Source organism: Channa argus, chromosome 1 (genome assembly GCF_033026475.1).
Source record: "Channa argus isolate prfri chromosome 1, Channa argus male v1.0, whole genome shotgun sequence".
Taxonomy (NCBI): Eukaryota; Metazoa; Chordata; class Actinopteri; order Anabantiformes; family Channidae; genus Channa; species Channa argus.
The window spans coordinates 27,890,742-27,917,854 of record NC_090197.1 but is presented as its reverse complement, the minus strand read 5'-3'; the positions used below and the strand labels follow the sequence as shown (position 1 = coordinate 27,917,854).

General features: G+C 39.2%; 1 protein-coding gene across 16 annotated transcripts in view; it reads right to left on the bottom strand.

Moving 5' to 3' along the window:
• Positions 1-13,951: 13,951 nt before the first annotated feature.
• Positions 13,952-27,113, bottom strand: part of ubr2 (ubiquitin protein ligase E3 component n-recognin 2) — a 38,200-nt gene continuing 25,038 nt past the window's right edge. For 12 of the 16 annotated variants that reach the window (XM_067511387.1, XM_067511378.1, XM_067511442.1 and 9 more), the window contains 31 exons: positions 27,009-27,070; positions 26,196-26,306; positions 25,882-25,947; positions 25,687-25,803; positions 25,513-25,576; positions 24,684-24,808; positions 24,548-24,600; positions 24,268-24,370; positions 24,014-24,062; positions 23,646-23,800; positions 22,726-22,828; positions 22,480-22,589; positions 22,123-22,206; positions 21,865-22,046; positions 21,566-21,774; positions 21,389-21,482; positions 21,011-21,172; positions 20,672-20,760; positions 20,541-20,598; positions 20,050-20,198; positions 19,912-19,967; positions 19,387-19,483; positions 19,238-19,305; positions 18,140-18,278; positions 17,947-18,034; positions 17,515-17,645; positions 16,971-17,079; positions 15,919-16,053; positions 15,660-15,830; positions 15,369-15,470; positions 13,952-15,254 (listed from right to left, as the gene is read on the bottom strand). In XM_067511387.1, the coding sequence (XP_067367488.1) occupies positions 15,113-15,254; positions 15,369-15,470; positions 15,660-15,830; positions 15,919-16,053; positions 16,971-17,079; positions 17,515-17,645; positions 17,947-18,034; positions 18,140-18,278; positions 19,238-19,305; positions 19,387-19,483; positions 19,912-19,967; positions 20,050-20,198; positions 20,541-20,598; positions 20,672-20,760; positions 21,011-21,172; positions 21,389-21,482; positions 21,566-21,774; positions 21,865-22,046; positions 22,123-22,206; positions 22,480-22,589; positions 22,726-22,828; positions 23,646-23,800; positions 24,014-24,062; positions 24,268-24,370; positions 24,548-24,600; positions 24,684-24,808; positions 25,513-25,576; positions 25,687-25,803; positions 25,882-25,947; positions 26,196-26,306; positions 27,009-27,070 (3,383 nt within the window). In that variant the 3' untranslated portion in view covers positions 13,952-15,112. Of the gene's footprint in view, positions 15,255-15,368; positions 15,517-15,659; positions 15,831-15,918; positions 16,054-16,970; positions 17,080-17,514; positions 17,646-17,946; positions 18,035-18,139; positions 18,279-19,237; positions 19,306-19,386; positions 19,484-19,911; positions 19,968-20,049; positions 20,199-20,540; positions 20,599-20,646; positions 20,761-21,010; positions 21,173-21,388; positions 21,483-21,522; positions 21,775-21,864; positions 22,047-22,122; positions 22,207-22,479; positions 22,590-22,725; positions 22,829-23,645; positions 23,801-24,013; positions 24,063-24,267; positions 24,371-24,547; positions 24,601-24,683; positions 24,809-25,512; positions 25,577-25,686; positions 25,804-25,881; positions 25,948-26,195; positions 26,307-27,008; positions 27,071-27,113 lie in introns of those variants that run through there. The other 4 variants (XR_010914902.1, XM_067511451.1, XR_010914906.1 and 1 more) reach the window with 4 other exon arrangements.

Below are 27,113 nucleotides of genomic sequence, written 5' to 3'. Positions count from 1 at the left end.
CTTTCTCAATTTGTAAGTCAAAACTGTCAGAAAAGTTATTATTCTAATCTGTGTTTATTACTGAGGTCATAGTGGGTGGTGAAGTTATTTTGAAGTGATTTTTTTTAAGTAATATAATCAACCAAACCACCCCAAATATAGGAAATCAAGATGGATGTTTATAATTTCTTATGTTTTATCATCCAGTTACATTCTCCAAGTATATGTGCAGCTGACCGTTTGCTCTGGGTGTGGTCTTGTCTGCTAAACACTGAGTCATTGTTTTGATTCCTAGCTCCTCCACATTTTAAGTGTCCCTGGATAAGACGTCTATGGTGGACCAGGGCAGCACCCTGCAGAGCAGTGACCAGTTTAGCAGGTAAATGAAAACTCCTAAGGTTGCTGAGAAAACATTTTGCAGGGCTTAGATATATATAAAAAACACAAAATGGATTTTGTTATACATTTATTTGTCAGGGTTGAATTCAGTCATTTTGTCTGCTATAAAATATTTAATTTCTAGAGAATTGTGAAAACGTGATATAAATGTATAAAAACCATGAATTCAAATACACAAAACAATAAATTTAAGAAGATGGTGATTATTAGCACAGATTATCATTAAGGGACAGAAACAGATTGTTTCCTTTTGTGTCTTTTAGCAGTATTAATAAATAGGCCATTAAGTTTTGTGACACGCAGCAGAAAGAGCACGTACACACTTTTTGTGCGCTACTTGTTTGCTGTGGTGAGCTGCAGGTCTGAAACGTGGTCATCAGAGGGCGCATGCGCTGCGGTCACAGCCTTCACTACCTGGCCGCTCTGTGCTCTCCATCCAGCAGCTCGGTCATTGATTGGTCTTTGTGTAATAAACGCTGGATTTTAAAATTAGCGTCTTAGTGGGCAAAACAGGAAACAAATGTTAAGGTTTGCACATTAAAGGGGCGATTTAGAATCTATACAGGATTTATAGAAAAATACAAATGGTTTGTCGAACTATTCCATAGCTGCAGCACGTTTGTGCAGTTGTGTATTTTTATGGCCGCTAGTCTGCACTGTGGCAACGTTGTAGGAGCTCCCTGCGTCTGTGCTCTGCGTGCGTGGTTTCTAGGGACGCCAGCCTGAGTTGTTACTACGAATGTGGACGTTAAGTGTAGTTAGCTGAACGAATGCTAAACAATATATATATATATATATATATATATATATATATATATATATATATATATATATATATATATATATATATATATATATATATATATATATATATATATATATATATATATATATATATATATATAACAAATATAAACAAGGAACGGAGAGGACGTTTTTTATACGTTTTTGGTTGACTTCAACGCTATCGAAGTTAATGTAGGAGTTTGCTGTTTCGAAAGGCAGCGCTTTCAAACGCTGTTCAGTGAGTCAAATAACTGGAGGTTAACTTTACTTTTCATGGTTTGAATGTGGCATCCTTTTTCTTCAAATTACGTCGAAGGCTGTGCTGCCATTTAACGTTAATTTAACGGTAGTAGAAAATTAAATTTTAGTGAACACAGAAAGTTAATCAACGTGCGTCGTTTGAAATGCGTGGATTTGCCGTGTTTTCAACCGACAGTGTGTCGGCTGCGTTTAAGTTAACACAGCTGGATACGTTACTCAGATGTTCTTGTTACTATTTCTTGTCTTAGTTTAGAGAACATCTGAATCTGGCCAACGTTACTACACGTGTTCTTTGTTTGAATCACAGTAAAGACTGTCTACAGAGTCTGCTGATATTTAAACTTCCTGATCTCCACTCTCTATTGAGCCAATACCTGTCAACATCTGATATCTGTCTTATGTATACTAAATAGTTTTCTTCTGGACAGGTAAAATGCAAAAACAAAACTTTTTCCTTGGAAGAATGGGTGCCAAGGGACCACTTGGCTTTCTCCATCAAGATCCCTCAGATGCAGCCAGGCCAATGCACCTTAGCGGGAAGAGCAGATGATAAGGGTGAGTAATAGGTTAGGTTTTCTGATGTGGTTGAAATAAAAAAAATAATAATTAAAAATTCACTGTTTTGAGAACACACCAATGTAAGTGTTTACAGTGTGGCAAAGGACAACTGAATATTAACCACTGAAAAATAAGTGTGCATGTGCTTTTCATATATTAATGTAAAAAAATACACATGTATCAAATATTTATTGGTGTATTCTTTCCTTGTATAAGGCTTAGGATACTGTAAGCAGAAAAATTCATATACCTGCATGATTTCTGTCTTATTGTCAAAATGGTAATCGCTGATAAGAGTTTCTTGTACCATCTGCTACACTCTCCTCATTGTCAAAGTCGACTGTAAAGGTTCAGAAGTAGATGGTAAATATGTTTATTTCTTCATTTTCCATTTAAAACTTTACACTCATTTTGGTTATTATTGTGAGACCTTAAAAATATATTTCTTTGCATCATTCTTTCATGTTTGCAGCCTCAGCTCTATCTGTAAAGAGACCCGTGCTGCCTCCTTGAGAGCTGCTGTTTGTTTCGCCTGAAACAACAGATCCAGAGTCCATAGAGTCAACAATCACAGTGCAGGTGCGTGTAATTTAAAAAAATATTTCAATGTATCTATTTTACGGGCCATTAGTATTAAATATTATTAAATAATATTTTATATTATTAGGTATTTTATGTTGTGTTCAGTTGTTGTAACTCAGGTTTAGCACCATGTTAAAGCCACAACTTGAAGAATAATGACCAGTTTGAGCTATCCAGCTTTGAGTTTCAACAACTACTTTCCTTGTATAAACATCTTGGCACAGAGAAGGAGATGACCTGGAAAGAGTTTCAGGAGTCTCCTTTTTTATAAGATGGAAAGTCAGAGATTAGATGTGGAAAGGAGAAAATGAAGGGACATGGTCAGTGTCTTGTAATGTATATATGTTTAGTTTTATCCGTTTACCGATTTTTTTTTATTGTTTTATTTTCTTCCCATATTATGACTGTTATTGTTTGTTCAGTAAACATAAATAAACAGTAATTCAGTAATTAACTGTTGATGATCACTAAGTGCTAATTCAATGTAACAAATGATTTGCAAAATGCTTTAAATCTCTTGTTGCACCACATTCCAAACATGCTCTATAGGAGCTAGATCTGGTGACTGTGGAGGCCATTTGAGTAAAGTGAACTCATTGTCAATTTCAAGAAACCAGTTTGAGAAGATTTTAGCTTTATAACATGGTGCGTTATCCTGCTGGGAGTAGCCATCAGAAGCTGGCTTCACTGTGACATTTAAACGATGCTCAGTAGGTACAAAGGGGCCCAAAGTGTGCCAAGATAATACCCCCCAAACCATTAAACCACTGGCAGCGTGAACGGTTGATGCAAGGCATCATGTTTTCCCAGTTTTCTATTGTCCAAGTAAAGTACTATCAGCAAAAATTGTAGGAAGTTGAGATGGACAACCTACAAAGCTCAAATGTTTTTTGCTACAATTCCCTTTTATTGGAAAATTGACACTAAGGAAAATATGACGTTGACGTCACACTGTGAACTGTTAGGATGCGGCCACCATCTTGTGTAATTTGATCTGCCATTCTGTTGGTGACTTTGAGTAACAGCATTGCCCCAGTAGGTCAGGGCTGCTGCCATATCAGGCCAACAGAGTACTTAGTAGACAAGCTTTGCATACATTTACTACATAGGTTAACAAATATTGTTTTCTCATTTCTGTGCTACTGTAGAAACTTCAAGATTATAACCTCCTTGTTTAGGGCAGAAACAGCTGCCAGACTACTTGACAAGTGGCATACATTCTATAAAGGAAGGGGGATCACAGAAGCAGAGAGCATTGCACCTTCCCTGGTGCTCCAGAGTTTGTTAAAGTCTGCCAGGAGCCAGTGACATGATGAATAATGACAATAGAGCAAGATGGCCTGTGTTGGGCTTTGCTGTCGCTCTTTCTCTGTTTTCTCGTGCATTTGTGATTGTTGTTGTGTTATTTGTTCCTGTCAACTAACAATTGTGTGTTGGCTGCTATTAAGTATGATCGGCACATGTTGTTTCACATCAAAGAGCTTATGGAGGACTATATTACCTTGACCAGGTACAAACTGTTTTTTCCGCCCTTCTTTGAGTGCTCGTTGACGTCACTGGAGTATCTTCTGCTGTCTAAGGGCAGTGGCAGAAGGATAAAAGCAATGCTCCAGATGAGATTAAAGAGATACTGGGAATCTCCGTTTATCCCAAGTGGGACCGGACCAGAATGGGTGGAGCGGTGCACTACGGCAGGTTTCAGTCAATGCTTCGTGACATGGTGCAGTCGTAGTCGCATCACCTCTCTACGATCAACACTACAGCTGAGCTTTTCCAACTCGACAGGTCTAGACACCGGGCCCACAGGAGCGGGTTTTGCATTCCGTGCCTCTGTGTGGGGGAAGTAATGGCACGGAACCTCTGGCCCGTACGCTCCAGTCAGCTGGAGTTGCCGCAAACCAGGGATGCTCTGCTGAAGGCTCGCTCCATAGCGAGTAAAGCTTTTATACTGAATGACGTTTTTATCAAGGAACGTTTAGACTTCATGTGCCTGACCGAGACCTGGCAACGTGAGTCGGAATAGATCCATCTGAATGAACTCCTTCCCCTGGAATGCTCAGCGTTTGGTACAGGTCGTGGAGGAGGACTTGCCATTGTACACCATGACTGTTTCTCGTGCAGGCAATTGAGTCAGGACTCCTTCAACTCGTTTGAACACCAAATGGCTAAAGTTGGCACTACAACGTGTTTTTATCTACCGACCTCCTGGTCCTGCGCGTGTGTTTTCAAATGAGTTTGCCAAGTTTTTATCCACTATTATCAAATTGGAGACTGTGTTGATAGTTGGTGATTTTAACATCCATATTGATGAAGCTCCCTGCAACACGGCATTAGAATTATTATCTTTGACCGAGTCCTTTAACCCTCCTGTTCATTTCGTTTCTGAGGAACAGCCTTGATGGGGGACACTTAATTATACAAAAGTGTCAGAAACCAAAAAGTCCCAAAAAACATTGTTTATATCTCATCATTAACTCCATTACTAACCATTTAAATCAATATTTAGTTCAATAATGTTGTTTACTGTTCACAGATCATGTTTCAATGAGCATAGGTCACTCGTTTATTAAAAAAAGATCATGTTAAAACTTTTTTTAATGTAAACTGAAAAGACCTACACATAAATTACAATAGTTTTATATGCAATTGATTTTTAAAAATTGTATTTTATATTTTGAATTTTTTTTTTGTTTATGGAGTGAAAATGATAAATTGAAATGAGACACGTCTTCTGTTCAAGGTCAAATTGACCCGTTTTAAAGTTAACAATCTAAAAAAATACCTAAAAGTATTTTTTCACTTTGAAACTTCTCCTGCTTGGTTTAATTAGTGTAATTCACATATAAAATAAAAATGGTTCAGTTCACATATTTGTAACCCCCCCTACATGTTTCTATTACAAAGCTACTGTTCGGGTCAATTTGACCCGGCGACAAAATGGAAGCTAAAAACAGTCAGAAAGATCTACTATTTGTTTTCTTTGCAACTATGAGACATAATACACCCCTGTCTCACACTGACACTCACAAACACACACACACACACTCTCTCTCTCTCTCTCACGCACACACTTACACTTACACACACACACCGAACACACACACACTCACATACACATGTATTCTCTTGACCTCATCTCCACAAGTGTCTGTGTATACTTATCAGCTGACTGTAACAGATTTTTACATTTCTTTGTCAGTAAAGTGCAGGACATCAGGGACAGTATATCTCCCTCCTCACACATGCGATAGAGGTTTTTCTCTCCACCCTTAGGCCTGTTTTTCTCTTTCAACCTACAGGACATTAAGGTTTTATTTGAAAAGATGAAACCTTTTTCTAGCCCTGTTGACATTGTTCCAACCACTTTACTGTTAAATGCTACTGATTCGCTTGGTCCTTGTTTGGTAAATATGATAAACTTGTCTCTTATTTATTTTTATTGTCCCCTCATTTTTTACACAAACTCTAGTGAATCCCATTCTTAAATAGCCAAACCTGGATCCTCCTGTCCCTATAAACGACATGCCTACATCTAAATTGCCTTTCGTGCGCAAAAGTTTAGAAAAAGTGGTACCTCAACAACTTTCCACTTATCTGCATCATTATCAAATGTTGGACAAGTGTCAATCAGGTTTCTGCAAAATGCACCCAGAGACAGCCTTTCTTCAAGTGTTAAGTGACATTTTAATTGCAGCAGACTCGGGCCAGTAAACAGTGTTGGTTTTACTGGATCTAACCTCAGCGTTTGATACCGTTGACCATAAAATTTTACTAAATTGTCTCCAAAATTGTATTTGTTTAGAACTTTTTATGTTGCGAAAAGCCATATCATGTTCAAGACTATGAATCTTTCATGTGGAGTACCACAGGGATCAGTTTTAGGTCCCTTGCTGTTTTTATTGTGTGTGTGTGTGTGTGTATATGACACCTCTTGCTCGGTTAATTCAGTGTTTTAAGCATGTGTCTTATCACTTATATGCTGATGATATTCAGTTATATTGTTTTTTTTCAGGGAATCTGAGTTTTACTTGTTGTCTTTCTTTTCAGTCTGTGGCTCCCAGACTGTGGAGCACCCTGCCTCTGACTCTGCTTGTGGCGGTTTCTACTGATTCTTTTGAAAAGCAACTGACACCCTTCTTCAGACAAGCTTTTAGCTGACTGGCCTCTTATGGTTGAATCTTTGTTGTAGTTGTGTTTTAATTTATATTTGAAGTTTTATTGTCTGTACTATTTTCTCTTTTTTACATTTTGTAAAGCACTTTGTGATTTTTATCTGTGAGAGGTGCTATATACATACATTTGACTTACTTACTATGAAGCCTCAGTGACCCGGGTATTGGAGATCATTTTAGACAAAATTAATTACTATGATGTTATGTAACACAATACATTAAATAAACAAAAGAATGTTTATTAAGCTTCAAAGTAAAGATGGTTATAATGAGAGCAAAACTAAGGTATTTGGCTTCCTACAGGGTGGGAAAGTGATGGATTCAGGACAATAAATCCTAAAATTATGCTTCTATTATGAAAAAGTTACAGGGCTGTGGTGTGGCTGACATTTTTTCAATTCAATTCAGCTTTGTTGTGAATTGGCGCTATATAAATAAAGTAATCTCCAGGCACTTTGCAGAATAAAGTCAAGACTATAAAAATGTATAGAGAGAACCCAAAAATTCCCCCTTGAGCAAGAACTAGGCAACAGTAGAGAGGACAAACTCCCTTTAATGGAAAAATCCTCCAGTAGAACCAGGTGGAAGAAGGCTGTTCTAGAGATTTGTTTTATATGTGAGGTAAAGGACAAATCCTGGTCAAAAATAACTGCAAAGTTCCTTGCAGTAGTACTGCAGGCCAGACTTATGCCATCTAGTGTAACTATATGGTTTGACACCATATTTCTGAGATTTTTGGCCCCAATACTATGACTTCCATTTTGTCTGAGTTTAGAAGTAAAAAATTATGGGACCTACAGGCCTTTATGTCTTGTAGGCATGCTTGAAGCTTGATTAACTGATTTTTTTTTTCTTTTTTCTTTTTTCTTTTTTCATCTGGTTCCATAGATGGATATAGGTGGGTATCATCAGCATAGCAATGGAAATTTAGGGAATGTATTCTAACACTGTTGCCTAAAGGAGACACCTAGTAAAAAGTATTGGTCCTAACACAGAGCCTTGTGGAACTCCATAACTAACCTTTGTGTGCATGGAGGATTCATCATTAACATGAACAAATTGGAATCTATCAGACAGATAACATTTAAACCAACCTAGTGCAGTTCCTTTAATCCCAATTTCATGTTCCAGTCTCTGTAATAAAATGTTGTGATCAATGGTATCAAATGCAGCACTAAGATCTAACAGAACAAGTGTAGAGACCAGCCCATGATCTGAAGCCAAGAGAAGATCGTTGGTGACTTTTTCCAGTGCTGTTTCTGTACTATGATGAACTCTAAATCCTGACCGAAAGTCTTCATGCAAATTATTTCTGTACAGGTGGCCTCATAATTGTTTTGCAACTACTTTTTCAAGGATTTTAGAAATAAAGGGGAGATTAGATATTGGTCTGTAATTGGCTAAAACATCTGGTCAAGACAGGGTTTTTTAAGTAGTGGTTTAATTATAGCTACCTTATAGGCCTGTGGTACATGGCCTGTTTCTAAAGCTATATTGACAATATCTAATACGAACGTGTCTATTAAGGCTAAAACTTTCTTAAGCCGTTTAGTTGGAATAAGGTCTAGCAGACAGGTTGCTAGTTTAGATGAGGTAATAATGTGGTGCATAATAATGCTAAGAGTGTTGTATTATCTCTTGTTGAAAACATGGAAGACTGCCATCTGATGATCTAGCCAATCTAGCCCTATTTTTTCAAGGTGTTAATGGAATAATACCACCCAACAGTAAAGCACATAGAGTATATTCTAAAGATTTTTTTTTTTTTTTTTTAAGGAATTGGTCATGGTAATATAGCTTCTTAAACCATGCAAAGAGATTTAATAAATGTTTACATTTGATGAGGTTTGTCTTTAATAAATGTTTTATTTTTTTATTTCTAACCTCATATGTCTTAATATTAAGTATCAGATGTCCAACTAACACCAATTTACTCTCCTTTTCCTCTGTTTATCTAATGAGGATGATGACAACTTGCAACCAGTTTGACAGATGCCACTAACCTGAATGGGAAGAGTCTAGTTGTTGACCCCATGAACATTGTGGAAAAGGTAAATCTATAAAGTGTGTGTTGCACAGTGGCATTACATCTGCCTACATGTTAAGTTTGATATGGGTTATACAGCTGTTTGTTGAGACACTGTCCTAACTTGCTTCTAAAACTGCAAGTAAGAAAAATATATCATATGTGTAGGTATTAAAAAAAAGAAAAGAAAAAAATCTAAAATGTGGTTTGTCAGGCCCATTGTGTAAATTGGGTCCTTCCAAAAGGATCGTTTGACTGCAGTAACACAGTGGTTTTTGAGAACACCTAAACATCCTCTGTTGTGATTTGTGTAGAAATGTAATGTATGTGGCAGGTTAACTACATCTGATTGTGCGGCCTCAGTCACTTGGGATGAACAGGATTTTATTAGAAATTAATCAGGAGAAGTGTTAGAAAAGTAAGATAAATGAATGTTGAATGTGTCATTTATTTTATATATTGTTTGGTACAGAATTTCTTGATGCAAGTGGTTGTTTAGATATCTGTTCTGAAAAACAGGCTCACGTTATAATTCAGTGAGTGAAAATTATAGTAAACCAAAGCGTATATCTTCTGGCTGAACATATCAAATTATATTGTCTTTGGTGCTCAAGTGGTGCTAAGTTTCTTCTTTTGTTCGTTTTTCCAGTGTTATGGCCATTCACACATCCTAGTTTGCTTAAAATTACTGTATAATTACTATGTGTCGATTTAAACAGTGCTGCACAAATAATTTATTTAGTAATAATTTTCCAACAGTGTTGAAGACACAAGCTAGTGTGCGCAAAAATATCCTCTTTTGAGAATTGTATTCAGTGTGTAGGACCTGTTTCTCCTTTCAAGTGGTTTGGCTATAAATGTACAAGTGAGTGTTTTTAGTTTACAATGTGGTGCCAGAGACAGAAGGTGGATATTTGTGTCGTATTTTTAGGTTTTTGTGGAAGTTTTTAAATCATCTCTTAAAACCCATTATTATTCCCTGGCTTTGAAAAATAAAAGCTTTGCATTTTATTTATTTCATTTATTTTACATATTGTTTGTTTAAAAACCATTGTGTTACTACAGTCAAACCATCCTAGAGGAAGGACCTGATTGACACAATGGGCATGAAAAACCACATTAGGGTGGTTTTGAGTGTCACTTACAGCCGTGTTTGGTTTTAAGCAAAGATAAAAGTTTTGAGGTGGATTTTGTAGATCTAGGGAAGTCATTTATGAGTATGTCCACTGGATTTTCTTATAAAAATTTTAATTTTTTTAACTAATATAATAATACAACAAACTTGACAAAATAATCTAACTGCAGTGCCTCAGATCTCAGTGCCACACTTGCAGATCTGCCCACCTGTACTTATTATGCGTAATATCAAAATATGCTGGAATGATTGGTCAATGATTGGTAAAGTATTTCACAAAGATAGTGACGTCTAATGACCAGGCTATACATTTAAGCTGTTGTAGCCCTTGTATGAGCCATAAAGCGGTCTATATTTGTTGACCAGTGAACAAAAATGTGCCTAAATAAATAAATGCAAACAAATACAAATAAAATATAGTATATAGTATATATGTAATATGGAAAGTGATCTTATTAGTTTTAACAGCAATCTTCAATGAAACCTCTGTGCTACATGTGAACATAATATGTGTAAAATGTGTTATTCACTGATTATCACATCTTGGTTACTTGACTGTTTGTCTATCTACACCGACATGGGTCTTTGTGCCGTCCGAAAATGTATGGAATTCAAGGCTAAATGGTATTGCCCTTGAAATGGTTTATGGGGAGTTTTGACTAGTTGCAGGCCTCATATCTCAGGTTTAGCCCATACACAAGTCTTATGTATATTTTGAGGTGCATGCTTTTTCCTAAGCCTGACAGAAGTATATATGTTCATATGCAGTTGTAGATTGATCAGTTTTTGTTTTCAGGTGCACATGCAGAAAAATTTGGATTATCTGCCTATGTTTGGCTGCATACGTCCATGAACTAATTCTATTTATGCATTTCCACCCCTTCTGGCATGTGATAATACTCGAAAAACTCAAGGTTGGTGTATCTTTTTTTTTGGTTTTTACCACTGCTTCACCAGGTGAAATTTTATTAAGTGATGCAGAAAATGGTGTCCTTGAAAATTAATCTGACGATGATGGTAGCACCAATGGTTGTCAAAGTGTGGATCTGGCCAGCCTGTGGATGCTCCATCAGACACTACAGTCACAGACCAGAACAATGAAGCCAGAGATTTGGGTTGGTGTTTAATGTAATTTAGCTTGTGTCAATAAAATGCCTATTACAGCCCAAAATCATGTGAAATTTTGTGTTCAGCAAACATCAGTGTCCTCAACAATAAACAAGACTATCTCTGACTCTGAAGGTAAAACAAGTTTATTTTTATACTACCTTTTTGTAGTGGGTCAATTTAAAGTGCTTCACATTATTAAAATAAGTTTATTTTCAAGTAAATTCAAAAAACAAATTAAAGATTTAAAGTATAACCAATAAATTTCTACACAAATCTTATTTTCACTTATTCAGATGGTAAATATGGTAAAACAAATTACTTCTGATCACATTTAGTGTCTCAGTCGGCAGCTTGGATTATTTTGTCTTTGTCCTATTCTTCATAGTTGTTCAAAAATGATTTTATACACATAATTTAGGAATTGGCTGAAATGATCAAAGTTATAAAAATTATGATTTTTGCTAATAATTGACCATTTTGCAATAAGAATTGCAGTGAAAATATAAAATGAGTTGCTGAGCTATAAATGGTACAAAAAGGGTTTAGGCTGCTAATAGCTTCTGTAGTTTGTTTACACGGATCATGGACCTGCCAATATGGGCTTTAAATATTACTTTAGTTTTCTTGCTGTCTCAGAATAATTGTACAACACACGTTTATTAAATTAATGCGCTCTGGCAAAACCGGTTGGATATTTGATCCCTCTTTTTAGAACTGACAAAGTTCAGGTAAATTTTTAAATACTCCACCATATACTGTGCAATGCACTAGGTCCACTTGGAGCAAAACCTACCTAGAGCAATTCCTTCAGTAGGCTTATTCTTTGTCCATGTGGTCAGTGGAAGTAGTAGAGTTGTTGTTGTGTTGTTGAGTTTACTTGATGATTGCTGTGGTGTTGGGTGTCCAAGAAAGGTTCCCATTAATGAAGAGTATAGTTATATTGTTCCCGAACTCTGTTATATAGTTGGACTGTAAAGTATGTAGAGGTCTTCAAGATTAAGATCAATATTTCTTTATTAGCCAATTAAGCATAAACGGACAGTCTAGGCATATAAGAATTCTTGTGTAGGGTTCTCTGGGAGACAAGTAAAAAGTTAAGCCGGAGAAATGACACCTAGTCTACGAATGAAATTAGATTTTAAATAAAATAAAATAATAAATAAAATCGTTAATACAAAAATACAATAATAAATGGATGGGCGATTTCAAAATATTGCACATAATGGTATTGGTACACTTGTTTTACATAGTGAGGTAATGAGAGGTAATTACACGTTTTTCACATTTTGTATTTGCCATCAGTCTCGCTGTGGCAGGGAAAAAGCTGTTATAAAATTGTGTGTGATGATGCTGTTCACTCTGTGTATGAGATTGTAAGTGCAGTTTTTGTGTCTGAGCAGGGTCGAAGTGAGTCTATGATTATCTTCTCCACTCTTTTAATATAGCACTGTGTGTGTGTATGTGTATCGTATCCATAGCAGGAAGTTTAGTCCCAATGATACTCTCTGCAGTCTTTATAACTCTGTGAAGAGCCTTTCTCTCTGCCTGTGTGGTGTTACCATACCAGACAACGATGCCAGTAGTGAGGGAGCTTTCTATCAGACCTCTGTATGCCTGGATAAGAGGGTGATGATTCAGCCCAGCTTTCCTAAGTCACTGCTGGGCAGCTCAGTTCAGATGTCACCTGCAAGACCAGGAACTTGTGGCTATCAACTTGTGGCCTTTGATGATCAGAGGCTGCAGAGGGGAAGGGTTCTTCTTGAAGTCTATTATTTCTTTTGTTTTGTTTATATTGAGGTTGAGGTCATTCTTCTCCCCATAGACATGTCCTTCACCAGGCTTCTTTAACCTGACTCGTCCCCCTCCTTGAAAAAGCCCAGGATCGTGGTGGTGTCCTGGGTGGAGACATACTCATAGGTATACAGGGTGAAAAGTTTTTATTTGTCTGTTTAATGAAAGTAAAGGGTGATCTCAAGCACAGAGCTGGTTAAGGAAAAACTTCACTAGCAATTCTTTGGGTTTTATTTATTTGTTTTAAGCCCTTTATAAGTTTTAAAATCAACCATGCTTCAAATAGACAGTAGATAACTGAGGGAAAGCAATCTGTTGTTTAAATTTATGGCTTCTGTGTTATGCAGCAGGCTGCTCTTGTAATACAGTAAACATATTTGATATTTGATTATGGCTGTGGTTTATTTATGACCCGGTGCCTATTCGTTTTAAACAACTTTTTATAACTAACATTTTTATGTTAGTAATTCAATCTGTTTTTGTTATACTGTATGTTGTTTTGGAAGCAACATAAGGGCAGATTTATTGCTAATTAAATGACTGAGCCAACAATACTGTATACTATCAGGTTTGTGTATGGAAATTAAGCCAAATTTAATTTTAATTTAAAGACAATGTTTATTTGGACCATGTAAATCATATAATCAGTAGTCTTTACAAACATATGTAGGTTGGTGTGTATGAGGTTCTATCTAAATTCTAAAGTGAGCTAAATTCTTTTCAGATTTTTTCAACATTTTAATCTTACTACCATGTCTATACAACATCTAAAAGTAGTAGTCTGTAGAAACCACCATTGGACAGGTTTTTTCAGGAATTGACTTTGTAGCTCATGTATACCCGTGTGTGTATGTACGTGTGAGTGTATGAAGCACACTGACGACCATGTACTTCATAGTTTCTCATAGTATGTCATAACAAACCCATTGTATTTTAGGTGTTGGATTTTGTCATGTCTTAGCTTATAGTGATTGTTTAAAGCTGAGATGCACTGATCCAAACCAAAGTACTACATCACATGCAATTTCAAAAGACAAATGTATCAAATATAAATGGAGTCCATGTTATCAGTGATTGGTTGTTGCAAAAAAGGTCCTTATAGCACCATGAAACCTACGTAAGTCTGGTCACTAATACAACGAACCAATAAACTGACTTTTATTATTTTTATTGGCTTCAATATTCGTATACAATAATGTACATTTACTTGTTTATACAAGAATTCACATATTAACAAGTGATAAATGATGCAACATGCTGTCAGGACGAGCAGATGATGCTCAAAAACATTGTTCATCTACATTTGAGTAAGTTTGAGTTTATTTAAATGTATTTTTCACTTATTTAAATAAACTCAATTTTAAAAACAAAGTAAAAGTTTCTTTTGTTTTCTCACATTTCAGCAAAACCAACAACCAAAAAAAGGAAAAACTCATTCCACACTTGAAACACACAAGCTCAAAGTTTCCTTAAATAAAACATTAAAACTAAAGTAAAAAAATGATCAGAAAGTAGCCGGTCATTCCTTATCAATAGAGCTCTGATATGTGCTTTGATATGTTGAACTAATTTGCGAATGGCTGAAGCTCCGACCCTGAAACTCATCCTCACAATACACTAAAACTTTTGTTTTTATTCACAATGAAAATCTGTTAAATCAGCAGCTATGATAAATTCTTTAATTCCCAAAGCAATTTACTGTTACAGCCGTGCTCCATCTATGAACTTTTTTTTTTTTTTAATTCTTAAATAACTTAAGTTGTGTAACAGTTAAGTCATGTGAAATTTTACTGATTAAACTGTTCATCAGCTGAGTGATTAACTCTGATCAAGAAAAACTCATGATCTGTGTCGACATTCTCAGATGGAGATACATTATTCTGAGGCTGTTACTTGTTCAGAGCTGATGGATGGTTTCTGTTCTGTAAAACATTTTCCTCAAACAACATGTTCATCTTAAATCATCATTAACTAATAATCTGCTGCTGATTTGTCTTTTCCATTGACTGATCAAACCTGTTACAGTCACTGCTTTATGCCTGTTCTCAGGCTGACTCCTCCCTGAAGACTACATTACCCTCTAGCCTCAGCTGCTGCTCTTTAAACTGCAAACAGGAGCATCCATCTCTGTGATGGGAGTCAGTTTGTCGCAAACAACTCGGACCTGGAAGGAGGGGTGTCAATATGGGCGGGTCGGAGCTCAGACTGAAACAAAAGAAACATCCTCAAAAATCCCTGAAGCTGATGTGAGGTCAGCACTGGGCCAATAGAGTTGATTGGTCAAAAGGAGAGGGTGTGGCTGCCCAGAGCCAATCACAGGTGCTGCCAGTCAATGGCAACCAGCGACTGATTGGCCTCCTGTGCATGACCAATGACCTCTGCAACAGCGTGTTGGCGCCACAGACGCTCTATTTTCCTGTAGCGCTCCAGGCACAGGTGGAGAGGGTTTCCCCGCCTGGTGGGTGAGTAAACAGTAGGGTTAATAATTGCATTCGGGTGGTGTTCCCCTGCCTAGGTATTGGTGTGTGCACCTGCAATTAATTTTTTATTGGGGGGGGAGGGCACCTACTTGAGGCCCTGGTCAGTTTCTCCATAGTCATCCAGGTATGGGGGAGGGTAAAAACAGCCCTTTGTTTTACCTGCAACAAACAACACCTGGCTCTCCCTCACCCTGAGCATACACGCACACAAGCACACCCACACACCGTACTTGTGAGCTGCAGATCACAGGTAAACCAAACCAATTAAAAAAAAGAAAACTTTTACAATTGTATTACACAACTAATTTCTGCATATGTACTGGATAGTATGTTTAACTACACAGGTAAACTTGGTAAACACACACACTTATACAAGTTACCTTAAGAAGAGTCCGAGGCCGGCTCCACAGGTGAAGGTGTGGGCAGTGCAGGCCCCTACGTCCTCCCCATCTACTTCTGTTTGACAGCAGTAACTCTGAGAGCACAACATGGAGCCACACACCAGGCACAGGGTGGGGGCACGGGACTTGTCCCCACCTGAACGTGGACACCTGCACAGGTAACACACACAATGCTGCACTTTACATCCTTTTTTGGAATAAAACAGGAGGGCTTGTGTGTGTGTGACAGATGACTGACGTGAAGCTGGACGCCTGGTTGATCAAGACGCTGTAATCCTCTGGCAGCTCGATCAGTCTGTTGGACTCTCTAGGGAACCTGACAAGCACGCCTTCCCCCTGCAGCATCTTTCTCACACCTGGATGACAGCACCACCTGATGACATCACACACACAATAAGTGAGTCACAAACCTATTTAAGGAGAGCTACCCAAAAGCATCGTCCACAGAGGTTTTTGTACTGGACTGAAACTCCCTTTTGTTGGAAACCTGTTTGCTGTAGTTGATCAGAAAAGTGAAATTACAGCTCATCAGCCAACTTTTATATAGAAATACACACACAGGTACAACAGTTGAAGTACATTTGGCCACCTGATTGTTTAAAGAGTCTGGGAGAATGATGAAATTTCCAACCAATTATTTAAAGCAGCGTTTGTCAATTCTGGTCCTAAATTACCCCTGCTTATATTCAGACTAATCCTGCACTTCAAACTGCCAATGACCTGCATCACATAACAATTCACTTTGTCTGACCCCACTTCACTCTCATCTGAGTGCAGTACCCAATGAGCAGAGCGGGGGTCTTGGTGGACAGTGTTGAGAGTGACTGAGCTAGAGGACTATCTCCTCTCTAATACTTGTGCAGAATGACTATGTGCTGCTTAAAATGTCAAACTGCAGTTCAGATCATTAGTAATGTTAATCCCATGATATAAACTGATATTAGGACAAATGAAATTCATTTGTTCTCTGCACCTTGTAGGAGAAACACGCTTCACCAAAGATTGTCTACAGATCAGAGAGAGGCATCACTCTGCAACAACATTAAACAACCAGAGTGGACTGTAGTCCCCAAAGAGATTTAAGTGACCTCCAGTAAAGCCACCAGCGCATCTGGCTTTAGTTTCCGAATCTCCATATCACGTCAGTAAATCAGATTATAGTTCTGACAACCCTCAGTAGCCCAGTGGAAGCAAATAGCTGTTGCACCTTTAGTGGTAGGGACTAAAAAAAGAAACCAGTGAGGGAATCTTGGGTGTAATTAAGGGAACTGGATGCACCATGTGTGTTACCTGTGTATGAGGGGCTCCAGCAGTGTGAGGTGGCTGTTGTGCAGCTGCAGCAGGTTGGAGGGCAGACTGAGGTAGCTGCATAGTGCCTCCCACTGACCAGGACCTGAAACTACAGAAAAAAAAACAAGTGCATGTACATGCACACACAGACAGTGAATTATGTGCTTCGAGAATATACATCAGGGCTTTACCCATTTTATTACATTTGTAAAAAAATATTACACCCATTTGTTTTATTTGCTGCCAAACAATTCTTCATATTTAGTATAAATGGGGCCAAAACACCTCAACCCTATTGTCTAGGTGCTTTTTTTAAAATGAGACTTATTTTTACATTCTGAAATGTTTTCACTGTCTCTAGGTTCAGGTTTTGTCCCTGACCACAGGCAGCTAAACTACTACTGTTCATTTTCTTTTAAAAATTGAGATTTTTTTTCTGTTATATGTACCTGTTCAATTTTGAAAAGCTAAAAAATCGAATAATATGAAGATCTGAAACACTGAACTCCGATGTGTTGTTGCTGTGCGAGTGTGATGTTGCTACCTAGCAGGTCAGCGGGGGGGACCGTAGAGTTCAGGTAGTGGAAGAACAGGGCCGCAGCACGGAGGAACGGCAGGACACCAGCCTTAACACAACGCCACAACTGCCACCCAGAGGACACCTCAGGTAACACACTGACCCACACCAGCAGGCGATGAATCATATGAAAAAAAGTTTCAAAACGTGTGAGCTGGGGGTTTGATTTTCTCAACATTTTTCATTTAAAAATGTCACAGCTTTTCACCTCGAGATTAAAATCGGCCCTTTTTACTTACACTTTATGATTCAACTGACTCAACATAAAAAAATCTTTTACTCTAAAGGTTAAATATAACTTGACCAAATTTGAAGCTGTTTGAGTTACTGTTTCTGTGATTAATAATGTTCCAGCACCTGGCAGACAACTTATCTCTCAGCATGTTTGAATGTACCCACCTGCCCAGATCTTTCCTTAGTATGTTGTAGAGCTGACTGGTGAGCTCCTCTTCTTCTGATCCATTGTCCTGGTCCATGAACACCTCCTCTGTAGAGACAGATTGGTGACAGTCAGAGAGCTCAAAGACAGGTAAAAAGAGGTGTTTCATGTTGAACTACCAGGAGTGTGTACACTTGTCTTTGTGTGAGTCACCTGGGGTGAACGTCAGCAGAATCTGCACCAGGTGAGCTACAGTGACCAACTGAAGGAGGTGCAGGTGGGCTGAGTCTAAAAGACTCGTACCTGATTGATCCAGACAGTGAACTGAGCTATAGGACAGCACACTATAAACCTGCAGAGAAATAGTGATAAAATAATAAGTTCTAATGTTTTAAACTGAATTTACACAAGGTTTCGACAGAATAAGTGCGATTTTAAACTAAATATCTAATGTTACTAATTCCCCTATTCGACCATGGCAATGTCAGGGCTGGTTCAGAACCAGTGCTTACTGTGGAACCTGTTTCTGGCATTTTGACAGTGGGGAAAAAAGGCTTTGAGCCGAGAAAACTGGTTCTGGAGTGGCACCAACTCTTTTCTGATCCAGAACCAAGAACCAAGTTATTGTGAGCAACGAGGCCAGCTTTGTTGTAAAGGTAAAAATTGAGGCAGTTCTTTTTAATATACAGATTTGTATAACTGCAATGTGATCAATACCAGTTAGATAGCTAGAGGCCAACACTAATAAAGGTTAAAATCACTATTATGAGTTCAGTGTTGTTAGGTAGCATTTATTACAGTTCTTATCAAACATAATCATCTTGCATAGCAATCATGGAGTGCCACACACAAATGTGTCTGAGCAGTGGTGTTTAGATGCCAACATAGGCTCATGAAGCCAAGAGAGACATTTGTCAAGAGACGTAATATTGTGCTTATTGTTGTGCTTTTAGTGTCAGCATTGCTGTAGAAGGGGTAATGTGTATAGTGTAATGTTGTGGCTCTATGGTGGCTCTCTAGCCCCTGGAAAAATTGGTAAGTTGAACTATGTCTGGCACTTGCACCAGCCCCATGTTCTTGCTGGTTGAAAAAGGGTATCAATGGAGTGAAAACTGGACATACAGTGAAAAGTAAGTAAACTAACCCAAACATATAACCTGGATAGAAGTTAAACTATGAACCCAGATATGCCACACTGTTGTAATTACATATTTTTACATTTTTATCTCACCATACTTTATTTTTATTCCTTGTTATGGCTGGCTTATATGGCAGAACTGAGTGACTTTAATATAGGGCGATGAAACTCACCAGCAGGTGAAACATGTCGATATCAAGGATACATGGAGTGTTTTCTACCCGAGAGTCTGGAACCAGAACTACAACAGAAACAGACGCTCACACATTACAAATGTTTTTTTTACTGTGTGTATGAGAACGTTTTTCTTGTGACCATTTACCTGCAAACAGCCTGATGAAGTGTGTATGAACAGTTTCCAGTGGAGCTGTGGTCCAACAGGCTGCACTGAACCTGGTCAGGGAGCTCAGACAGTCGTCCTGCAACACAGTCCAGTAACATACCTTATTTTTACCTTGTCTGCTGAACGGAGCTAAATCTTTAGTACTTGTGTTGTCAGGGGATCTTTATCTCAACATGAGGTTGGTTGGATACAAGTTCATTTTAGGGCTGAACATCTGCACAGTTGTTATTCTAACAATACTCACATACTCTTACAAAATGATTGGTCTTTGCAGGAATTTAAAATATTATGTAAGAATTTAACATTCAGAAATAAGCTGAGTAAATGGTAAATTTATATTAAATGTCTTGTTTGAGATGAACCAGTGACCCATTTTTTGTACTGTGCTGTGACAGACCAGCTGTTAGAGGAATAATAATACCTGCAAAATGACTGAAATGGGCTGAAACCCACCCCTGTGCTTCTCCTAACCAATGTGGTGCTTCTGTACCAATAGAACGTTACCTGTCGGCAAGGTAAACTTCCAAACAACGGCTTCTCCTCGTCCATCAGGAGGCACTCTGCAATGAAACAGCAGATTGTCAGGACACCCTCAGTCTTCTGGGTTTACCTGGTCTCTCTGATATTCTCTCTCTCTCGTACCTATACTCTGGATGGTGAAGGCGCAAGTGGACCAACTCAGCACTGGGATTCTGTGGTCCTGCTCATTGGGATTCAGCTTGAGCCCAATCTTGTAGGTTGACATGCTGAAGGTGGTGATCATTTCACTGATGCTGCTGGAGAATGGATTCCTGGGGGACACAGGGACATCTTTGAAGTGTTTCCACACACAGGATTTTGTACTTAAGATCAGTATAAGAGTGATCCACCTAAAGCCCTTTGGGCTCATCAGGAAGTGTGAATCATGGATCATTACAGGTAATGCTCAGTAATGTCAGCATGTTTCAGATCACATCCTCACTCATCACATGAAAAGATGTAAACTGTTTATACTGAAAGTAAGCCAACACATTATGTTATGTTTGGCTCTAAAATCAGATTTTTGATCGCAAACATCAACACGCTGCCACTATCAGGTGTCACCTGTGACACAGGTTATTGATCTGGGTGAACAGAAGCAGCTGGAGACTCACTGTGGAGTGAAGTCGACTCTGAATCCTTCAGGACAGGCAGTTTCAGCCTCTGCTGCACCTGAAACACACAAACACACTGAGCTGGGACAGTCTCTGACCTCCCTACCTTTATTGATTCACAGGTAACTGACCATCAGACTGCTTCCTGTAGGCAGAATGTAGAGCAGCTATCTGGTGATGGGCTGTTTTAAGCCACACCTCCAGACTGGGATGATTGACACTGGGGGAAAAAAGAGAGCAGGTGTCAGCAAAGCACTTATGTATGTTTGTACATACATAAATCTATGATCAGTCTATTCACACCCATTGGACACAGCAAAGACGCAACTGTGCACACACCTGTGTCTCATTGTGGGTGTGTGAATACATCGTAGTCCATTATCACTGTTATGAGGACATCTTGTACTCACATCATCAATATCTGAGGGTTCACGGAAATTCAGGTGTGGGTTAGGGTAAAGTGTGTGTACCTGCGGTCAGGTGAATGTGCATGTGGCAGCAGGGGAATAACTGTGTTGCTCAGACACTCGCAGAGAGGACACAGAAATTCTCCATTCTCCACGTCATAGCTTGTGTGACCTCGAAGACGCTGCTGACGTCTTTGCTCCTTTAGCTGCACTGCCTCAAAATACCTAAACACACACACAGACATGCGCGCGCGCACGCACGCACACACTTGTAAGTATTGGTGACGATTAAGGTTTGGAGCCTCCTGAACTTGTACCCAAAGAAATCTGCCCAAAAGATTTGCAGTAACTTACAGAAAGATCTGTTTTCAGAGTGAGAGCTGCTTCAGCCCTGTAAGAGCTGATGTTTGGACTGTTTTCAACTGCAGGTTCTTATCTTACCTCTGCCAGCAGGTGGCATGCATGATGTGTCCACAGCTGGCAGTGTGAACCCCCAGAGACATGTCAGGGTGCATAAACAGAGGGTTGTGACTGTCTGAAACATACATTCACACATCCAGTCAGTCAATGTTTACCTCTCATTGGTGACTATTCCAGGGGTGTCACAGTGAGGCTCACCTGGGTCAGGCAGGTTATGGCGGCGGTTTTTAGACAGAACTGTTGACCTCTGCACGAAAGCTGCCAGTACCATGGCTCTGCCATGACCTCGAACCTCCTGCTCCTCCTGACACAGAATACAGGTGACCAGCTGACGACCCTCGGTTCTGCCTACCCTCCTGGGACCAACACACACCTGTAAAACACAGGTGGGCTCCAAACTAGGAGGACTAAGAGAGAACCAGAGGGGACAATTCAAACATCAGCTGTCTGTACATTGGCTGTTGCTGATATTAGTATACAGGTGAGTATAGGTCTACCTGTTCTCTGCAGCAGCAGATGTTGAAGCCTCCAGCTCTTCGAGACTTTGTTGAAAAAGTTCTTTGTTCTCATTGATGAAATGTTTTTGCATTTCAGACATCTGAGCCATGATCTTCTCCCTCCTGAGGCGAGCCATCTCTGCCTTTCTCTTTCTCTCGGCTTTGTCTTTGTCTCTCACAGTCTGCAGGTGTAGGTAGGCCAGTAGTCGTTAGTTGCACGTCAATAAAACTGATGAAAGCCATTAGTTTGTGTCTTACCTCCTCCAGTCCGTGCTCTGGGCTGATGCTGAAAGTGGACGTGGATGATGTTCGTTCTCTCATCGTTTTGATGTTCGTCACCATCTGTACACACACACACAAAAAAACAAACCAAAATTAAAAAAAAGACTTTAAGATCAATAAGTGAAACTTTAAATTACAGGAAATGTCTACGCTTTCCACATAAACCTAGACATTAACATTTTTATGACAAACAGCGAGTCAGTAATGTGAATGAGAATAAAACGGATCCCAGGATGGAGCTATGTGGAATGCCCTGCAGAGCAGGATTACTGCAATTTGATGAAGATAAACCTGGACAGTGTGGTGTGAGGTGTCAATCACCTCACCGTTTACCTTTAGGATCCAGGTGATCATATCTTTGTGGACCTCCAGATGAGGAGCGTTCTGCAGACTCTCTAACAAAGCCAGGACACTTCCTGAAGTATTGGGAGCTTCACCTGGACCTGAACGCACAGAGGTAAATGTCAGGTGGATCAGAAAAGAACTAATGTTAGAAAAACTGTGAGAACAAAGAACAAGAAGCACACAGATTAATGTTTGTATGTTAATGTGCATTATTGTGTTAATATGTGTACTAACGTGTGATTTTGGACGTGTAGTTGAAGGTGATGTCATCATCACTACTGCTGTTCTCTAGCTGTTGCTGTTCCTCCAACAAAGCCATCCCAACCAGGTGGAGCACCTTGAGGTAAACACAGAGTTTATAAAGTACACAGTGAGTACATGGAGCTGGAGTATTAATGTTAACATGTTTATTCAGTTTAAATGTGATTATTTGAACTGAACTGTCTGTTTTTCATTAATAGTTGACTTTCTACAGATACACAGTCACGCTACAAACTTGTACTGCTGCATATTTCACTAACACTTTATTAAACAAAACAAGTGGGAACATAAACTTAAGTACACAATGTGCCAGCAACAATAATTAATGCAAACACATACAACAGTTAAAAACTGAGAAAGCATTTTATAGCATAGTCTACTTTTGATACTTTATAGCCCCATTTTCATTACAAAGTTCCAACTCTGCTCGGCTCAGCTCGACTCAAATGCTAAACAATACTAAAAGGTGATGTGAAAACACTGCAAACTCCGACAAAAACTTCCAAAACTGTTCTAGTTGTCTTTTGCCTCTTCTTAATAAATAAATAAATACATACATACATACATGGTAAAAAAAGAAAATCTCCTTGCTATAATAAAAATCAACATACGGAGTGTAACACTCGTTTAGTATTCATTTTTCTGTGTGACTCCATATTGGCACGTTGACCAGGTGGCAATATATTTGTAGTAAAAAATGAAGCAAAGCACATAGAGTTGGGCTGAGTTGAGTTAGTACTATTTAGTATGTGGAGCTGTCATCACACAAACGTGAAGATGTGTCTACACCTGCACATACCAAATGCACAGCTCCTGTTAGAAAGCTGAGGGTAGGTGCAGACAGATGCTGAGAACTTAACCTCAGAAAGTGAAACTGGTGGTGTGGGTCTTACCCTCTGCAGCATGGACTCAGTCCAGCCCCCCCCGCTGGGCTCCATTGCCCACTGCAGCACAGCACCTTCCACAGCCAGCAGCACGTCACACTGGAGTAGGTTGACCAAGCTGGCAAACAGAGGAAAGAGGGGGGGAGGCAGTGGGGGGGGCAGGGCTGGAGGACACAGAAACATGTTTGTCACACAGCACCTTCTGTTCCTTTGTCCTAAACACCGACACATCTGTTCTGGTCCTAAATCTGCTTTAGATCTTATCTTTGGCTCCACAACCAATATCAGAATATAAGAACAAAGTTCGTGTGTTTTTTTTAGGAACAAAAAACAGCTAGAAACAGCATCTATCAACATAAAACATCAGGTGTATTTACCTGTGTCCTCTCCATTTTGTCTCCTCAACTTCCTCTGGGCCTCCTCAGCCTGTAACATACAAAGTTACCATGACAACACACAGATCAGTCATTAATCCGTTTACATTTAACATTTAGTGATTTAGCAGACCCTTTTATCCAAAGCAACGTACAAGTGAGGTACAAGGCAGCAAAAATCCAGTCAAAAAGAAAACATCAAAGCAAAGTCCTATCAGCAAATCGTGCAAATAATAGATCAGTGTACTGATCAGTACCTTGGACTGGTCGGCTCTGCTATAGTGATGGAAGTACAGATTGAAGTGTTTGTTCCACTCAGGACGCAGTTCATACAGGCCCCGTCCTGTCACACCAGGCTTTCTGTAAACAAGACAAAATCCTGTACCCATGGTAACTAGACACATGCCTTCTAACAGCAGAACTATCACAACAAAAAAATAAATAAATTGTATTAATAATATTAATTTTAACAGTTCTTTGTAGTGGACTGGTGGTGATCAATATCAAGAAATTGTCCTTAAAGAAGAACTGACTGACTTAAAAGAAGCAACACTGTCGATGACTCTCTCCAGACCGGTCTCCTTGTTCCCCTGCAGAGAGAGGATAAGACATCACTTGATGGTACTCAGGAAAGACAAGTAAATAAGTAAACAGGCAGGTGTGTTTTGCTCACATTCTCGGGTAGAGCCTTCACCAACTCACTGTGAGCCATCGGTCTAATTGACAGCTGGTGGATGATTTCTCTCCTGACCTCATCAAAGGGCTCTACCTGTCCGACTCCCGCTACGTACCGCTCACCTGTCCCAAACACACATTTAAAGTTTTACCTGTATGGGTCTGTAACCAGGTTTATACAGAACAGGTTAACAGGCACATGACCTACATCACACCCGATCTGTATGAGAAACCTACTGTCAGAAAAGGGTGAATATCTGATCTACCAAGTTCCATCATATCCCAAAGACCTTGTGGTAACATATTATCCCAACAGGCTACTTTACTCTCAAAATGTAGGTCTACTTATGGTTCCTTGAATTTCCAAAAGTATAATGGGAATCACAGCCTTTAGCCTTTCAAACCTCATCTGCTCCTCTCCTCCCCAGGGATTTGTCTGTTGCTTCTTGTATTTCTTTTTTGTCTTCATTCACCCAAACCTGTCCAGGCTATTGGAGGTTTCTTTCATTTTTTTTCCTCTCCACTATTTCCTTAGTGGCTTTCAAGGAAGAAATGTTGGGTTTAAATCGTATAGTCTTGACTACTATTTAAAGTGCCCTGGAATTATTTTAGTTGTGATTTAACACAAATCAATAAAAGCTGAACTGAAATGTATTGAATGCTCCTCTGGACGAAAGGGTTGCATGAACTATCACCAGCCTCACATTATTAACACCTCTAACCCTGCCATGTCTGATTTAAACAAGCTATTGTCAGCTACCTGTTTCACCTAAACATGATCTATGTTTACATTGTCAGTGAAGCCGAAGCAGCACAGACACACTCACCAACAACCATGATGATGAGGTGAAGCATCTCCTCAATTAGAGTGTTGTTCTGCTGAACCACATCCTGTCAGACACACAGTACACTGTCAGTATTGACCTTGTTGGCCTGTATCTCTTCCTGAAGTCTGTTAGAGTCAGTCAAGTGTTGGTAAAGTGTCTGTATTTAGTACTGACCTTGTTGGCCTCCCTGTATCTCTTCCTAATGTCTGAGGAGCTGAAAATGTGAAACAGCTCAAAGCGACTCAGTACAATCATCAGGAAGTGGTTTGAATCCATCATCGAAGCACCCGCCTGCAGCAAAACACAAACAACTGTTAGAGACGACAGTAAAGTCAGGAGTAGAGTACTGTCAGCAAAGTGTGTTTATACCTGTAGCATGGTGACGTCTTTGTCAAACATCTCAACTCTGCACTTAACATTGTGGTAATAATAGATCTGAAACAGAATCATGTTAGTCAGAGGAGACCACAGTGGCACCACGCTAACATTTAAGTCAGGAGAATCTAGTTCTGTTGATCAGACACTGAAGATAGAGGTTAACAGTTCTGACAGCCAGTTCTAAAAAACATCACGTGACTAAGAACACATGGGAACCTCAGTTCAATCCAGTTGTATAAAGGTAAAACAACTTTCACTGAATGAAAGTATCATGTCATTTCCCTCTGCACATAATATTGACTCACCTGGTTGATCAGGGAGAAACCGTTCCTTCTCCACATCCCAGCATGCACCTGGGCACAGAGCACCAGGCAGCGGAGAGGCAGTTCAATCAGGAGAGGGGGGCTGAGTTCACCCTGATGAGACACGCAGGTTTAAAAATATTTCAATGTTATGTACACAAATAAAATTAATGAAAAGTCTCCACAGTCTAGTTTATGTGGAGAAGATTCAGTGTCATATCAGCTGAATTTAGTTCCCAGCTGCTGGGACAAGGGATGTGACAAAACCAGTATCAGGTCCAGTGCTTCCCTTGTGTACTTGTACTCATAAGGCCTTTCTGAAACCACATCAACCCCATCTTGGTTGAGCAGGTAGGCAGAAGTGGAATAATGTCTGTGGTTCGTAGCCATTTTAAGTGACAACAAAAGTGAAGCCAACTGCAAGCTCTGCTCCTCTAAAAGATGCAGTTGCTAACAGTAATTTTCATATTTATCTTTATCATTTAAAATTTTAAAAAATTTAAATTTATAACGGACAATGGTGACAACCAAGGGAAATCTACAATAACTGAAACTTTATCTGACATTGTTTTACAAAGTTATTTTACCTCCATATATCTGTGTAGAGCAACAGTGTCTGTCATCAGCTTAACTGCAGTGGACTGATTAGAATTTTACTGTCCAGCAGGTCTTAGCCTACACTAGAAGCACCACACACTCATGCCAGTACTTGGTATTAGCAAGTACTCAAAGGCAAGTACTTGTACTCAGTCTGGGGAAAAAGTGGTATTAGGAGATGCCTTTGACTTTAATGTTGATTATGGGTGAGGTACTGACCAAAGGAAGCTGCTCTGGGAAACGATATGCCACCTCTGTCCTACTGAGGAGAACGTGGAGACCTGAAGAAGGAGAATATCTGTCAGTCTCTGACCTGAGTTCACA